This window comes from Scyliorhinus torazame, chromosome 13, assembly GCF_047496885.1.
Source record: "Scyliorhinus torazame isolate Kashiwa2021f chromosome 13, sScyTor2.1, whole genome shotgun sequence".
Classification (NCBI taxonomy): Eukaryota; Metazoa; Chordata; class Chondrichthyes; order Carcharhiniformes; family Scyliorhinidae; genus Scyliorhinus; species Scyliorhinus torazame.
The window spans coordinates 100,535,554-100,554,317 of NC_092719.1; the positions used below are offsets into that span (position 1 = coordinate 100,535,554).

At 45.9% G+C, this 18,764-nt stretch overlaps 1 protein-coding gene across 1 annotated transcript in view; it reads left to right on the forward strand.

Annotated features, from left to right (window-relative positions):
* plxnd1 (plexin D1) overlaps positions 1-18,764 on the forward strand; it is a 599,181-nt gene that overhangs the window by 277,646 nt on the left and 302,771 nt on the right. Inside the window, exon 11 of the mRNA XM_072471999.1 lies at positions 16,491-16,584. Coding sequence (XP_072328100.1) covers positions 16,491-16,584 — 94 coding nt within the window. The remainder of the gene's footprint in view (positions 1-16,490; positions 16,585-18,764) is intronic.

Here is an 18,764-nt window from a genome sequence, read left to right on the forward strand (position 1 = left end):
ACTCTGTAACTTCACTAATCAAACCCTACCAACATACTGGAAGTTCACTAACCAGCCCCTACCAAGACTCTGTAACTTCACTAACCAACCCCTACCAACACTTTGTAACTTCACTAACCACCCCCTACCAACACTCTGTAACTTCACTAACTAGCCCCTTCCTACACTCTGTAACTTCACTAACCAGCTCCTACCAACTCTCTGTAACTTCACTAATCAGGCCCTACCAACACTCTGTAACTTCATTAACCAACCCCTACCAACACTCTGTAACTTCACCAACCAGCCCCTACCAACACTCTGTAACTTCACTAACCAGCCCCTACCAACATTCTGTAACTTCAGTACCCAGCCCCTACCAACACTCTATAACTTCACTATCCAGCCCCTACCAACACTCTGTAACTTCACTAACCAACCCCTACCAACACTCTGTAATTCAGTAACCAGCCCCGACCAACACTCTGTAATTTCACCAATCAGCCGCTACCAACACTCTGTAACTTCACCAACCAGCCCCTACCAACACTCTGGAACTTCACTAACTAACCCTTACCGACACTCTGTAACTTCACTTCACTAACCAACCCCTACCAACATTCTTTAACTTCAGTAACCAGCACCTACCAATGCTCTGTAACTTCAGTGACCAGCACCTACCAACACTCTGTAACTTCACTTCACTAACCAACCCCTACCAACACTCGGTAACTTCACCAACCAGCCCCTACCAAGACTCTGTAATTCAGTAACCAGCCCCTAACAACACTCGGTAACTTCACCAACCAGCCCCTACCAACACTCTGTAACTCCACTTCACTAACCAGCCCCTACCAGCACTCTCTAATTTCACCAATCAGCCCCTACCAACACTCTGTAACTTCACTAACCAAACCCAACCAACACTCTGTAACTTCACTAACCAGCCCCTACCAACACTCTGTAATTTCACCAATCAGCCCCTACCAACACTCTGTAACTTCACTAATCAGCCGCTACCAACACTCTGTAACTTCACTTCACTAACCAACCCCTACCAACACTCTGTAACTTCACTAACCAACCCCTACCAACACTCTGTAACTTCACTAAACAAACCCTACCAACACTCTGTAACTTCACTTCACTAACCAACCCCTACCAAAACTCTGTAACTTCACTTCACTAACCAGCCCCTACCAGCACTCTGTAATTTCACCAATCAGCCCCTACCAACACTCTGTAACTTCACTAATCAAACCCTACCAACACTCTGTAACTACACTTCACTCACCAGCCCCTACCAACACTCTGTAATTTCACCAATCAGCCCCTACCAACACTCTGTAACTTCACTAACCAACCCCTACCAACACTCTGTAACTTCACTTCACTAACCAACCCCTACCAACATTCTTTAACTTCAGTAACCAGCCCCTACCAACACTCTGTAACTTCACTTCACTAACCAACCCCTACCAAGGCTCTGTACCTTCACTAACCAACCCCTACCAACACTCTGTAACTTCACTAATCAAACCCTACCAACATACTGGAAGTTCACTAACCAGCACCTACCAACCCTCTAACTTCACTTCACTAACCAACCCCTACCAACACTCTGTAATTTCACCAATCAGCCCCTACCAACACTCTGTAACTTCACTAATCAGCCGCTACCAACACTCTGTAACTTCACTAACCAACCCCTACCAACACTCTGTAACTTCACTTCACTAACCAACCCCTACCAACATTCTTTAACTTCAGTAACGAGCACCTACCAATGCTCTGTAACTTCAGTAACCAGCACCTACCAACACTCTGTAACTTCACTTCACTAACCAACCCCTACCAACACTCGGTAACTTCACCAACCAGCCCCTACCAACACTCTGTAATTCAGTAACCAGCCCCTAACAACACTCGGTAACTTCACCAACCAGCCCCTACCAACACTCTGTAACTTCACTAACCACCCTCTCTACCAGCACTCTGTAACTTCACTAACCAACCCCTACCAACACTCTGTAACTTCACTTCACTAACCAACCCCTACCAACACTCTGTAACTTCACTTCACTAACCAACCCCTACCAACACTCTGTAACTTCACCAACCAGCCCCTACCAACACTCTGTAACTTCACTAACCAGCCCCTACCAACATTCTGTAACTTCAGTACCCAGCCCCTACCAACACTCTGTAACTTCACTATCCAGCCCCTACCAACACTCTGTAACTTCACTAACCAACCCCTACCAACACTCTGTAATTCAGTAACCAGCCCCGACCAACACTCTGTAATTTCACCAATCAGCCGCTACCAACACTCTGTAACTTCACCAACCAGCCCCTACCAACACTCTGTAACCTCACTAATCAGCCGCTACCAACACTCTGTAACATCACCAACCAGCCCCTACCAACACTCTGTAACTTCACTTCACTAACCAACCCCTACCAACACTCTGTAACTTCACTAACCAACCCCTACCAACACTCTGTAACTTCACCAATCAGCCCCTACCAACACTCTGTAACTTCACTAATCAAACCCTACCAACACTCTGTAACTACACTTCACTAACCAGCCCCTACCAACACTCTGTAATTTCGCCAATCAGCCCCTACCAACGCTCTGTAACTTCACTAATCAGCCGCTACCAACACTCTGTAACTTCACTAACCAACCCCTACCAACACTCTGTAACTTCACTTCACTAACCAACCCCTACCAACATTCTTTAACTTCAGTAACCAGCCCCTACCAACACTCTGTAACTTCACTTCACTAACCAACCCCTACCAAGGCTCTGTACCTTCACTAACCAACCCCTACCAACACTCTGTAACTTCACTAATCAAACCCTACCAACATACTGGAAGTTCACTAACCAGCACCTACCAACACTCTGTAACTTCACTTCACTAATCAGCCGCTACCAACACTCTGTAACTTCACTAACCAACCCCTACCAACACTCTGTAACTTCACTTCACTAACCAACCCCTACCAACATTCTTTAACTTCAGTAACCAGCACCTACCAATGCTCTGTAACTTCAGTAAGCAGCACCTACCAACACTCTGTAACTTCACTAATCAACCCCTACCAACATTCTTTAACTTCAGTAACCAGCCCCTACCAACACTCTGTAACTTCACTTCACTAACCAACCCCTACCAAGGCTCTGTACCTTCACTAACCAACCCCTACCAACACTCTGTAACATCACCAACCAGCCCCTACCAACACTCTGTAACTTCACTTCACTAACCAACCCCTACCAACACTCTGTAACTTCACTAACCAACCCCTACCAACACTCTGTAACTTCACCAATCAGCCCCTACCAACACTCTGTAACTTCACTAATCAAACCCTACCAACACTCTGTAACTACACTTCACTAACCAGCCCCTACCAACACTCTGTAATTTCGCCAATCAGCCCCTACCAACGCTCTGTAACTTCACTAATCAGCCGCTACCAACACTCTGTAACTTCACTAACCAACCCCTACCAACACTCTGTAACTTCACTTCACTAACCAACCCCTACCAACATTCTTTAACTTCAGTAACCAGCCCCTACCAACACTCTGTAACTTCACTTCACTAACCAACCCCTACCAAGGCTCTGTACCTTCACTAACCAACCCCTACCAACACTCTGTAACTTCACTAATCAAACCCTACCAACATACTGGAAGTTCACTAACCAGCACCTACCAACACTCTGTAACTTCACTTCACTAACCAACCCCTACCAACACTCTGTAATTTCACCAATCAGCCCCTACCAACACTCTGTAACTTCACTAATCAGCCGCTACCAACACTCTGTAACTTCACTAACCAACCCCTACCAACACTCTGTAACTTCACTTCACTAACCAACCCCTACCAAGGCTCTGTACCTTCACTAACCAACCCCTACCAACACTCTGTAACTTCACTAATCAAACCCTACCAACATACTGGAAGTTCGCTAACCAGCCCCTACCAAGACTCTGTAACTTCACTAACCAACCCCTACCAACACTTTGTAACTTCACTAACCACCCCCTACCAACACTCTGTAACTTCACTAACTAGCCCCTTCCTACACTCTGTAACTTCACTAACCAGCTCCTACCAACTCTCTGTAACTTCACTAACCAGGCCCTACCAACACTCTGTAACTTCATTAACCAACCCCTACCAACACTCTGTAACTTCACCAACCAGCCCCTACCAACACTCTGTAACTTCACTAACCAGCCCCTACCAACATTCTGTAACTTCAGTACCCAGCCCCTACCAACACTCTGTAACTTCACTATCCAGCCCCTACCAACACTCTGTAACTTCACTAACCAACCCCTACCAACACTCTGTAATTCAGTAACCAGCCCCGACCAACACTCTGTAATTTCACCAATCAGCCGCTACCAACACTCTGTAACTTCACCAAACAGCCCCTACCAACAATCTGGAACTTCACTAACTAACCCTTACCGACACTCTGTAACTTCACTAACCAACCCCTACCAACACTCTGTAACTTCACTTCACTAACCAACCCCTACCAACATTCTTTAACTTCAGTAACCAGCACCTACCAACACTCTGTAACTTCACTAATCAGCCGCTACCAACACTCTGTAACTTCACTAACCAACCCCTACCAACACTCTGTAACTTCACTTCACTAACCAACCCCTACCAACATTCTTTAACTTCAGTAACCAGCACCTACCAATGCTCTGTAACTTCAGTAACCAGCACCTACCAACACTCTGTAACTTCACTTCACTAACCAACCCCTACCAACACTCGGTAACTTCACCAACCAGCCCCTACCAAGACTCTGTAATTCAGTAACCAGCCCCTAACAACACTCGGTAACTTCACCAACCAGCCCCTACCAACACTCTGTAACTCCACTTCACTAACCAGCCCCTACCAGCACTCTCTAATTTCACCAATCAGCCCCTACCAACACTCTGTAACTTCACTAACCAAACCCAGCCAACACTCTGTAACTTCACTAACCAGCCCCTACCAACACTCTGTAATTTCACCAATCAGCCCCTACCAACACTCTGTAACTTCACTAATCAGCCGCTACCAACACTCTGTAACTTCACTTCACTAACCAACCCCTACCAACACTCTGTAACTTCACTAACCAACCCCTACCAACACTCTGTAACTTCACTAAACAAACCCTACCAACACTCTGTAACTTCACTTCACTAACCAACCCCTACCAAAACTCTGTAACTTCACTTCACTAACCAGCCCCTACCAGCACTCTGTAATTTCACCAATCAGCCCCTACCAACACTCTGTAACTTCACTAATCAAACCCTACCAACACTCTGTAACTACACTTCACTCACCAGCCCCTACCAACACTCTGTAATTTCACCAATCAGCCCCTACCAACACTCTGTAACTTCACTAACCAACCCCTACCAACACTCTGTAACTTCACTTCACTAACCAACCCCTACCAACATTCTTTAACTTCAGTGACCAGCCCCTACCAACACTCTGTAACTTCACTTCACTAACCAACCCCTACCAAGGCTCTGTACCTTCACTAACCAACCCCTACCAACACTCTGTAACTTCACTAATCAAACCCTACCAACATACTGGAAGTTCACTAACCAGCACCTACCAACACTCTGTAACTTCACTTCACTAACCAACCCCTACCAACACTCTGTAATTTCACCAATCAGCCCCTACCAACACTCTGTAACTTCACTAATCAGCCGCTACCAACACACTGTAACTTCACTAACCAACCCCTACCAACACTCTGTAACTTCACTTCACTAACCAACCCCTACCAACATTCTTTAACTTCAGTAACGAGCACCTACCAATGCTCTGTAACTTCAGTAACCAGCACCTACCAACACTCTGTAACTTCACTTCACTAACCAACCCCTACCAACACTCGGTAACTTCACCAACCAGCCCCTACCAACACTCTGTAATTCAGTAACCAGCCCCTAACAACACTCGGTAACTTCACCAACCAGCCCCTACCAACACTCTGTAACTTCACTAACCACCCTCTCTACCAGCACTCTGTAACTTCACTAACCAACCCCTACCAACACTCTGTAACTTCACTTCACTAACCAACCCCTACCAACACTCTGTAACTTCACTTCACTAACCAACCCCTACCAACACTCTGTAACTTCACCAACCAGCCCCTACCAACACTCTGTAACTTCACTAACCAGCCCCTACCAACATTCTGTAACTTCAGTACCCAGCCCCTACCAACACTCTGTAACTTCACTATCCAGCCCCTACCAACACTCTGTAACTTCACTAACCAACCCCTACCAACACTCTGTAATTCAGTAACCAGCCCCGACCAACACTCTGTAATTTCACCAATCAGCCGCTACCAACACTCTGTAACTTCACCAACCAGCCCCTACCAACACTCTGGAACTTCACTAACTAACCCTTACCGACACTCTGTAACTTCACTAACCAACCCCTACCAACACTCTGTAACTTCACTTCACTAACCAACCCCTACCAACACTCTGTAACTTCACTAACCACCCCCTAACAGCACACTGTAACTTCACTAACCAACCCCTACCAACACTCTGTAACTTCACTTCACGAACCAACCCCTACCAACACTCTGTAACTCCACTTCACTAACCAGCCCCTACCAGCACTCTGTAATTTCACCAATCAGCCCCTACCAACACTCTGTAACTTCACTAACCAAACCCAACCAACACTCTGTAACTTCACTAACCAGCCCCTACCAACACTCTGTAACTTCACTAATCAGCCGCTACCAACACTCTGTAACTTCAACAACCCGCCCCTACCAACACTCTGGAACTTCACTAACTAACCCTTACCAACACTCTGGAACTTTACTTCACTAACCAGCCCCTACCAACACTCTGTAACCTCACTAATCAGCCGCTACCAACACTCTGTAACATCACCAACCAGCCCCTACCAACACTCTGTAACTTCACTTCACTAACCAACCCCTACCAACACTCTGTAACTTCACTAACCAACCCCTACCAACACTCTGTAACTTCACCAATCAGCCCCTACCAACACTCTGTAACTTCACTAATCAAACCCTACCAACACTCTGTAACTACACTTCACTAACCAGCCCCTACCAACACTCTGTAATTTCGCCAATCAGCCCCTACCAACGCTCTGTAACTTCACTAATCAGCCGCTACCAACACTCTGTAACTTCACTAACCAACCCCTACCAACACTCTGTAACTTCACTTCACTAACCAACCCCTACCAACATTCTTTAACTTCAGTAACCAGCCCCTACCAACACTCTGTAACTTCACTTCACTAACCAACCCCTACCAAGGCTCTGTACCTTCACTAACCAACCCCTACCAACACTCTGTAACTTCACTAATCAAACCCTACCAACATACTGGAAGTTCACTAACCAGCACCTACCAACACTCTGTAACTTCACTTCACTAACCAACCCCGACCAACACTCTGTAATTTCACCAATCAGCCCCTACCAACACTCTGTAACTTCACTAATCAGCCGCTACCAACACTCTGTAACTTCACTAACCAACCCCTACCAACACTCTGTAACTTCACTTCACTAACCAACCCCTACCAACATTCTTTAACTTCAGTAACCAGCACCTACCAATGCTCTGTAACTTCAGTAAGCAGCACCTACCAACACTCTGTAACTTCACTAATCAACCCCTACCAACATTCTTTAACTTCAGTAACCAGCCCCTACCAACACTCTGTAACTTCACTTCACTAACCAACCCCTACCAAGGCTCTGTACCTTCACTAACCAACCCCTACCAACACTCTGTAACATCACCAACCAGCCCCTACCAACACTCTGTAACTTCACTTCACTAACCAACCCCTACCAACACTCTGTAACTTCACTAACCAACCCCTACCAACACTCTGTAACTTCACCAATCAGCCCCTACCAACACTCTGTAACTTCACTAATCAAACCCTACCAACACTCTGTAACTACACTTCACTAACCAGCCCCTACCAACACTCTGTAATTTCGCCAATCAGCCCCTACCAACGCTCTGTAACTTCACTAATCAGCCGCTACCAACACTCTGTAACTTCACTAACCAACCCCTACCAACACTCTGTAACTTCACTTCACTAACCAACCCCTACCAACATTCTTTAACTTCAGTAACCAGCCCCTACCAACACTCTGTAACTTCACTTCACTAACCAACCCCTACCAAGGCTCTGTACCTTCACTAACCAACCCCTACCAACACTCTGTAACTTCACTAATCAAACCCTACCAACATACTGGAAGTTCACTAACCAGCACCTACCAACACTCTGTAACTTCACTTCACTAACCAACCCCTACCAACACTCTGTAATTTCACCAATCAGCCCCTACCAACACTCTGTAACTTCACTAATCAGCCGCTACCAACACTCTGTAACTTCACTAACCAACCCCTACCAACACTCTGTAACTTCACTTCACTAACCAACCCCTACCAAGGCTCTGTACCTTCACTAACCAACCCCTACCAACACTCTGTAACTTCACTAATCAAACCCTACCAACATACTGGAAGTTCACTAACCAGCCCCTACCAAGACTCTGTAACTTCACTAACCAACCCCTACCAACACTTTGTAACTTCACTAACCACCCCCTACCAACACTCTGTAACTTCACTAACTAGCCCCTTCCTACACTCTGTAACTTCACTAACCAGCTCCTACCAACTCTCTGTAACTTCACTAACCAGGCCCTACCAACACTCTGTAACTTCATTAACCAACCCCTACCAACACTCTGTAACTTCACCAACCAGCCCCTACCAACACTCTGTAACTTCACTAACCAGCCCCTACCAACATTCTGTAACTTCAGTACCCAGCCCCTACCAACACTCTGTAACTTCACTATCCAGCCCCTACCAACACTCTGTAACTTCACTAACCAACCCCTACCAACACTCTGTAATTCAGTAACCAGCCCCGACCAACACTCTGTAACTTCACTAATCAGCCGCTACCAACACTCTGTAACTTCACTTCACTAACCAACCCCTACCAACACTCTGTAACTTCACTAACCAACCCCTACCAACACTCTGTAATTCAGTAACCAGCCCCTACCAACACTCTGTAACTTCACTAATCAGCCGCTACCAACACTCTGTAACTTCACTTCACTAACCAACCCCTACCAACACTCTGTAACTTCACTAACCAACCCCTACCAACACTCTGTAACTTCACTAAACAAACCCTACCAACACTCTGTAACTTCACTTCACTAACCAACCCCTTCCAAAACTCTGTAACTTCACTTCACTAACCAGCCCCTACCAGCACTCTGTAATTTCACCAATCAGCCCCTACCAACACTCTGTAACTTCACTAATCAAACCCTACCAACACTCTGTAACTACACTTCACTCACCAGCCCCTACCAACACTCTGTAATTTCACCAATCAGCCCCTACCAACACTCTGTAACTTCACTAACCAACCCCTACCAACACTCTGTAACTTCACTTCACTAACCAACCCCTACCAACATTCTTTAACTTCAGTAACCAGCCCCTACCAACACTCTGTAACTTCACTTCACTAACCAACCCCTACCAAGGCTCTGTACCTTCACTAACCAACCCCTACCAACACTCTGTAACTTCACTAATCAAACCCTACCAACAGACTGGAAGTTCACTAACCAGCACCTACCAACACTCTGTAACTTCACTTCACTAACCAACCCCTACCAACACTCTGTAATTTCACCAATCAGCCCCTACCAACACTCTGTAACTTCACTAATCAGCCGCTACCAACACACTGTAACTTCACTAACCAACCCCTACCAACACTCTGTAACTTCACTTCACTAACCAACCCCTACCAACATTCTTTAACTTCAGTAACGAGCACCTACCAATGCTCTGTAACTTCAGTAACCAGCACCTACCAACACTCTGTAACTTCACTTCACTAACCAACCCCTACCAACACTCGGTAACTTCACCAACCAGCCCCTACCAACACTCTGTAATTCAGTAACCAGCCCCTAACAACACTCGGTAACTTCACCAACCAGCCCCTACCAACACTCTGTAACTTCACTAACCACCCTCTCTACCAGCACTCTGTAACTTCACTAACCAACCCCTACCAACACTCTGTAACTTCACTTCACTAACCAACCCCTACCAACACTCTGTAACTTCACTTCACTAACCAACCCCTACCAACACTCTGTAACTTCACCAACCAGCCCCTACCAACACTCTGTAACTTCACTAACCAGCCCCTACCAACATTCTGTAACTTCAGTACCCAGCCCCTACCAACACTCTGTAACTTCACTATCCAGCCCCTACCAACACTCTGTAACTTCACTAACCAACCCCTACCAACACTCTGTAATTCAGTAACCAGCCCCGACCAACACTCTGTAATTTCACCAATCAGCCGCTACCAACACTCTGTAACTTCACCAACCAGCCCCTACCAACACTCTGGAACTTCACTAACTAACCCTTACCGACACTCTGTAACTTCACTAACCAACCCCTACCAACACTCTGTAACTTCACTTCACTAACCAACCCCTACCAACACTCTGTAACTTCACTAACCACCCCCTAACAGCACACTGTAACTTCACTAACCAACCCCTACCAACACTCTGTAACTTCACTTCACGAACCAACCCCTACCAACACTCTGTAACTCCACTTCACTAACCAGCCCCTACCAGCACTCTGTAATTTCACCAATCAGCCCCTACCAACACTCTGTAACTTCACTAACCAAACCCAACCAACACTCTGTAACTTCACTAACCAGCCCCTACCAACACTCTGTAACTTCACTAATCAGCCGCTACCAACACTCTGTAACTTCAACAACCCGCCCCTACCAACACTCTGGAACTTCACTAACTAACCCTTACCAACACTCTGGAACTTTACTTCACTAACCAGCCCCTACCAACACTCTGTAACCTCACTAATCAGCCGCTACCAACACTCTGTAACATCACCAACCAGCCCCTACCAACACTCTGTAACTTCACTTCACTAACCAACCCCTACCAACACTCTGTAACTTCACTAACCAACCCCTACCAACACTCTGTAACTTCACCAATCAGCCCCTACCAACACTCTGTAACTTCACTAATCAAACCCTACCAACACTCTGTAACTACACTTCACTAACCAGCCCCTACCAACACTCTGTAATTTCGCCAATCAGCCCCTACCAACGCTCTGTAACTTCACTAATCAGCCGCTACCAACACTCTGTAACTTCACTAACCAACCCCTACCAACACTCTGTAACTTCACTTCACTAACCAACCCCTACCAACATTCTTTAACTTCAGTAACCAGCCCCTACCAACACTCTGTAACTTCACTTCACTAACCAACCCCTACCAAGGCTCTGTACCTTCACTAACCAACCCCTACCAACACTCTGTAACTTCACTAATCAAACCCTACCAACATACTGGAAGTTCACTAACCAGCACCTACCAACACTCTGTAACTTCACTTCACTAACCAACCCCGACCAACACTCTGTAATTTCACCAATCAGCCCCTACCAACACTCTGTAACTTCACTAATCAGCCGCTACCAACACTCTGTAACTTCACTAACCAACCCCTACCAACACTCTGTAACTTCACTTCACTAACCAACCCCTACCAACATTCTTTAACTTCAGTAACCAGCACCTACCAATGCTCTGTAACTTCAGTAAGCAGCACCTACCAACACTCTGTAACTTCACTAATCAACCCCTACCAACATTCTTTAACTTCAGTAACCAGCCCCTACCAACACTCTGTAACTTCACTTCACTAACCAACCCCTACCAAGGCTCTGTACCTTCACTAACCAACCCCTACCAACACTCTGTAACATCACCAACCAGCCCCTACCAACACTCTGTAACTTCACTTCACTAACCAACCCCTACCAACACTCTGTAACTTCACTAACCAACCCCTACCAACACTCTGTAACTTCACCAATCAGCCCCTACCAACACTCTGTAACTTCACTAATCAAACCCTACCAACACTCTGTAACTACACTTCACTAACCAGCCCCTACCAACACTCTGTAATTTCGCCAATCAGCCCCTACCAACGCTCTGTAACTTCACTAATCAGCCGCTACCAACACTCTGTAACTTCACTAACCAACCCCTACCAACACTCTGTAACTTCACTTCACTAACCAACCCCTACCAACATTCTTTAACTTCAGTAACCAGCCCCTACCAACACTCTGTAACTTCACTTCACTAACCAACCCCTACCAAGGCTCTGTACCTTCACTAACCAACCCCTACCAACACTCTGTAACTTCACTAATCAAACCCTACCAACATACTGGAAGTTCACTAACCAGCACCTACCAACACTCTGTAACTTCACTTCACTAACCAACCCCTACCAACACTCTGTAATTTCACCAATCAGCCCCTACCAACACTCTGTAACTTCACTAATCAGCCGCTACCAACACTCTGTAACTTCACTAACCAACCCCTACCAACACTCTGTAACTTCACTTCACTAACCAACCCCTACCAAGGCTCTGTACCTTCACTAACCAACCCCTACCAACACTCTGTAACTTCACTAATCAAACCCTACCAACATACTGGAAGTTCACTAACCAGCCCCTACCAAGACTCTGTAACTTCACTAACCAACCCCTACCAACACTTTGTAACTTCACTAACCACCCCCTACCAACACTCTGTAACTTCACTAACTAGCCCCTTCCTACACTCTGCAACTTCACTAACCAGCTCCTACCAACTCTCTGTAACTTCACTAACCAGGCCCTACCAACACTCTGTAACTTCATTAACCAACCCCTACCAACACTCTGTAACTTCACCAACCAGCCCCTACCAACACTCTGTAACTTCACTAACCAGCCCCTACCAACATTCTGTAACTTCAGTACCCAGCCCCTACCAACACTCTGTAACTTCACTATCCAGCCCCTACCAACACTCTGTAACTTCACTAACCAACCCCTACCAACACTCTGTAATTCAGTAACCAGCCCCGACCAACACTCTGTAATTTCACCAATCAGCCGCTACCAACACTCTGTAACTTCACCAACCAGCCCCTACCAACACTCTGGAACTTCACTAACTAACCCTTACCGACACTCTGTAACTTCACTAACCAACCCCTACCAACACTCTGTAACTTCACTTCACTAACCAACCCCTACCAACATTCTTTAACTTCAGTAACCAGCACCTACCAACACTCTGTAACTTTACTTCACTAACCAACCCCTACCAACACTCTGTAACTTTACTAACCAACCCCTACCAACACTCTGTAACTTCACTAACCAACCCCTACCAACATTCTTTAACTTCAGTAACCAGCACCTACCAACACTCTGTAACTTCACTTCACTAACCAGCCCCTACCAGCACTCTGTAATTTCACCAATCAGCCCCTATCAGCACTCTGTAACTTCACTAACCAACCCCTACCAACACTCTGTAACTTCACTAACCACCCCCTAACAGCACACTGTAACTTCACTAACCAACCCCTACCAACACTCTGTAACTTCACTTCACGAACCAACCCCTACAAACACTCTGTAACTCCACTTCACTAACCAGCCCCTACCAGCACTTTGTAATTTCACCAATCAGCCCCTACCAACACTCTGTAACTTCACTAACCAAACCCAACCAACACTCTGTAACTTCACCAACCAGCCCCTACCAACACTCTGTAACTTCACTAACCAGCCCCTACCAACATTCTGTAACTTCAGTACCCAGCCCCTACCAACACTCTGTAACTTCACTATCCAGCCCCTACCAACACTCTGTAACTTCACTAACCAACCCCTACCAACACTCTGTAATTCAGTAACCAGCCCCGACCAACACTCTGTAATTTCACCAATCAGCCGCTACCAACACTCTGTAACTTCACCAACCAGCCCCTACCAACACTCTGGAACTTCACTAACTAACCCTTACCGACACTCTGTAACTTCACTAACCAACCCCTACCAACATTCTTTAACTTCAGTAACCAGCACCTACCAACACTCTGTAACTTTACTTCACTAACCAACCCCTACCAACACTGTAACTTTACTAACCAACCCCTACCAACACTCTGTAACTTCACTAACCAACCCCTACCAACATTCTTTAACTTCAGTAACCAGCACCTACCAACACTCTGTAACTTCACTTCACTAACCAGCCCCTACCAGCACTCTGTAATTTCACCAATCAGCCCCTATCAGCACTCTGTAACTTCACTAACCAACCCCTACCAACACTCTGTAACTTCACTAACCACCCCCTAACAGCACACTGTAACTTCACTAACCAACCCCTACCAACACTCTGTAACTTCACTTCACGAACCAACCCCTACCAACACTCTGTAACTCCACTTCACTAACCAGCCCCTACCAGCACTCTGTAATTTCACCAATCAGCCCCTACCAACACTCTGTAACTTCACTAACTAACCCTTACCAACACTCTGGAACTTTACTTCACTAACCAGCCCCTACCAACACTCTGTAACTTCACTAACCAGCTCCTACCAACACTCTGTAACTTCACTAATCAGCCGCTACCAACACTCTGTAACTTCACCAACCCGCCCCTACCAACACTCTGGAACTTCACTAACTAACCCTTACCAACACTCTGGAACTTTACTTCACTAACCAGCCCCTACCAACACTCTGTAACTTCACTAATCAGCCGCTACCAACACTCTGTAACATCACCAACCAGCCCCTACCAACACTCTGTAACTTCACTTCACTAACCAACCCCTACCAACACTCTGTAACTTCACTAACCAACCCCTACCAACACTCTGTAACTTCACCAATCAGCCCCTACCAACACTCTGTAACTTCACTAATCAAACCCTACCAACGCTCTGTAACTTCACTAATCAGCCGCTACCAACACTCTGTAACTTCACTAACCAACCCCTACCAACACTCTGTAACTTCACTTCACTAACCAACCCCTACCAACATTCTTTAACTTCAGTAACCAGCCCCTACCAACACTCTGTAACTTCACTTCACTAACCAACCCCTACCAAGGCTCTGTACCTTCACTAACCAACCCCTACCAACACTCTGTAACTTCACTAATCAAACCCTACCAACATACTGGAAGTTCACTAACCAGCACCTACCAACACTCTGTAACTTCACTTCACTAACCAACCCCGACCAACACTCTGTAATTTCACCAATCAGCCCCTACCAACACTCTGTAACTTCACTAATCAGCCGCTACCAACACTCTGTAACTTCACTAACCAACCCCTACCAACACTCTGTAACTTCACTTCACTAACCAACCCCTACCAACATTCTTTAACTTCAGTAACCAGCTCCTACCAACTCTCTGTAACTTCACTAACCAGGCCCTACCAACACTCTGTAACTTCATTAACCAACCCCTACCAACACTCTGTAATTTCACTTCACTAACCAGCCACTACCAACACTCTGTAACTTCACTAACCAATCCCTACCAACACTCTGTAACTTCACTAACCAATCCCTACCAACACTCTGTAACTTCACTAACCAGCCCCTACCAATACCCTGTAACTTCACTAACAAAGCACCACCAACACTTTGCAACTTCACAAAAAAACCTATCAACATTTTGTAATGTCAGTAACTAACCCCTATTAATTAACTAACCACTGTCTTTCCTCGATAGTCCCACTAACTAACTCCTCCCAGCATTTTATAACTTCATGAACTAACCCCTACCAACGATAATAATAATACTTTTATTATTGTCACAAGTAGACTTACATTAACACTGCAATGAAGTTACTGTGAAAATTCTCTCGTCGCCACATTCCGGTGCCTGTTCGGGTACACTGAGGGAGAATTCAGAATGTCCAAATTACCTAACAGTACGTCTTTCGGCATTTGTGGGAGGATACCAGAGCACCCGGAGAAAACCCACGCAGACACAGGGAGAACGTGCAGACTCTGCACAGACAGTGACCCAAGTCGGGAATCGAACCTGAAACCCTGGCGCTCTGAAGCAACAGTGCTAACCATTGTGCTACCGTGCCGCCCATAAATAACCATTACTAACTCTCTATAACCTCACTAACTGCTGCAAACCCTCTATAACCTCACTAACTAAGCCTAAGCAGCTCTGTATAACCTCACCAACCCATACAACTCCCTATAACTCCATTAAGCCCAAAGTCCTCTTTAACCCTGCCAGTTGTCACAGTGAAGAGTGTCCATGTGAATCTCTGTGTCCGGGTTTCATCATGTGAGTGTACATGGTGGAGGAAGCAGTGCTGGGGTGTTGTGTAAACGAGGCCCCCACTCCCTCTCTCAAATACCAACCTTCTCCTTTATTCTTTCAGCTCTCCACATCCAACAGGAGCCAGCTGTTTGAAATCCACTTGAGGCTGAGTGGGGAACGAGAGAAGTATATTGACAATCCGAGCACCACCTCAGGTTTTGTTAATTTATTATCTAATGTCAGTGAGAGATCTATTGGTTGTTGGGGGCTGGGCATGCAGTTTGGTTCAGACTGAACTTCCTCGACCTTATTGTTGGCTGTTCACCTGATGTAACTTGTAGCTACAGATCCGGAGCGCAAACCAACCTCCATTACATCCGAGATTGCTCCTTTAACATGGAACACTTACTAACTGGTACAGTAGTAGGCTATTCAGCTCATTTTGTCAGTGCCAGATCATTGGTACCATTGATTGGATGCAGTGGTGGAGGAATTCAGTGATTGTCTGATACAGGCTAGGCAGCAGCTGACAAGTGACCCCACTCACCTGCTCAGTATAAAGAACAAAGAACAATACAGCACAGGAACAGGCCCTTTGGCCCTCCAAGCCTGTATTGGTCATGATACCAACCTTGGCCAAAACCCTCAGCACTTCCTAGTGCCGTATCCCTCTATACCCATCACATCCATGTATTTGTTGACAACGCGTTCAAGGCACTCACCACCCTCTGTGTAAAAAACCTGCCTCGCACATCTCCTCTGAACTTTGCCCCATGACCTTAAACCTATGCCCCCGGTGACTGACCCCTCCAGCCTGGGAAAGAGTGCCTGCCCATCCACTCTATCCATGCCCCTCATAATCTTGTAGACCTCTATCAGGTCACCCTTCAACCTCCGTTGTTCTAATGTAAACAGTCCGAGTCTATTCAGCCTCTCCACATAGCTAACACCCTCCAGACCAGGCAACATCCTGGAAAACCTCCTCTGCACCCTCTCCAAAGCCTCCACATCCTTCTGATTGTGTGGTGACCAGAATTGTGCGCAATATTCCAAGTACGGCCTTACCAAGGGTCTATACACCTGTAGCATGACTTGCCAGTTTTTATACTCGATGCCCTGACCAATGAAGGCAAGCATTCCTTATGCTTTCTTGACTATCTTGTCCACTTGTGTTGTTACTTTCAAAGATCTGTGGACCTACACGTCCAGATCTCTCTGACTTTCTATATTCATAAGAACTTTCTCATTTACGGTATATTTCCCCTCTATGTTAGCCCTACCAAAATGCATTACCTCACATTTGTCTGGATTAAATTCCATTTGCCATTTCTCTGCCCAAGTCTCCAATCTATCTATGTCCTGCAGTATCCTCTGACAATCCTCAACACTATCTGCCACACCACCGACCTTGGTGTCATCCGCAAACTTACAAATCAGACTGGCTACATTTTCCTCCAAATTGTTTATGTATACTACAAACAACAGAGGCCCCAGCACAGATACCTGTGGAACACCACCAGTCACAACCTTCCATTCAGAAAAAAACACCCTTCTACTGCTGCCCTTTGCCTTCTGTGACTGAGCCAGTTCTGTATCCATCTTGCCACCTCACCTCTGATCCCATGTGACTTCATCTTTTGTACCAGTCTGCCATGAGGCACCTTGTCAAAGGCTTACTGCAGTCCATGTAAACAACATCCACTGCCCTCCCCTCATCAATCATCTTTGTCACCTCCTCAAAAAACTCGATCAAGTTAGTGAGGCACGCCTCCCCTTCACAAAACCATGCTGTCTATCGCATATCAGTCTATATTTTTCCAAATAGATATAATCCTGTCCATGAGAATTCTCTCCAATAATTTACCTACTACCAATGTGAGGTTCATCAGCCTATAGTTTCCAGGATTATCCCTGCTACCTTTCTTAAACAGCGGTACCACATTAGCTATTCTTCAGTCCTCTGGGATCTCACCTGTAGCCAATGAGGATACAAAGATGTCAGTCAAGGCCCCAGCAATTTCCTCCCAAGCTTCCCTCAATATTCTGGGTAAATCCCATCTGGCCCAGGAGACTTATCTACCTTAATGTCTTTTAAAAGACCCAATACCTCCTCCTTTTCGATGTCAACATGGCCCTAAATGACCACACACCCTACCCAGGAATCATCTTCCACAAAGTCCTTTTCTTTGGTGAACATTGATGCAAAGTACTCATTTAGTACCTCGCCCATTTCCTCTGGCTCAACACATAGATTCCCCCCACTGTCCTTAAGTGGTCCAATCCTTTCCCTGGCCACCCTCTTGCTTTTTACATATGAATAAAAAGCTTTGGGAGTCAGCATAATCCTACTTGCTAAAGATTTTTCATGACCCCTCCTAGCCCTCCTAATTTTCCG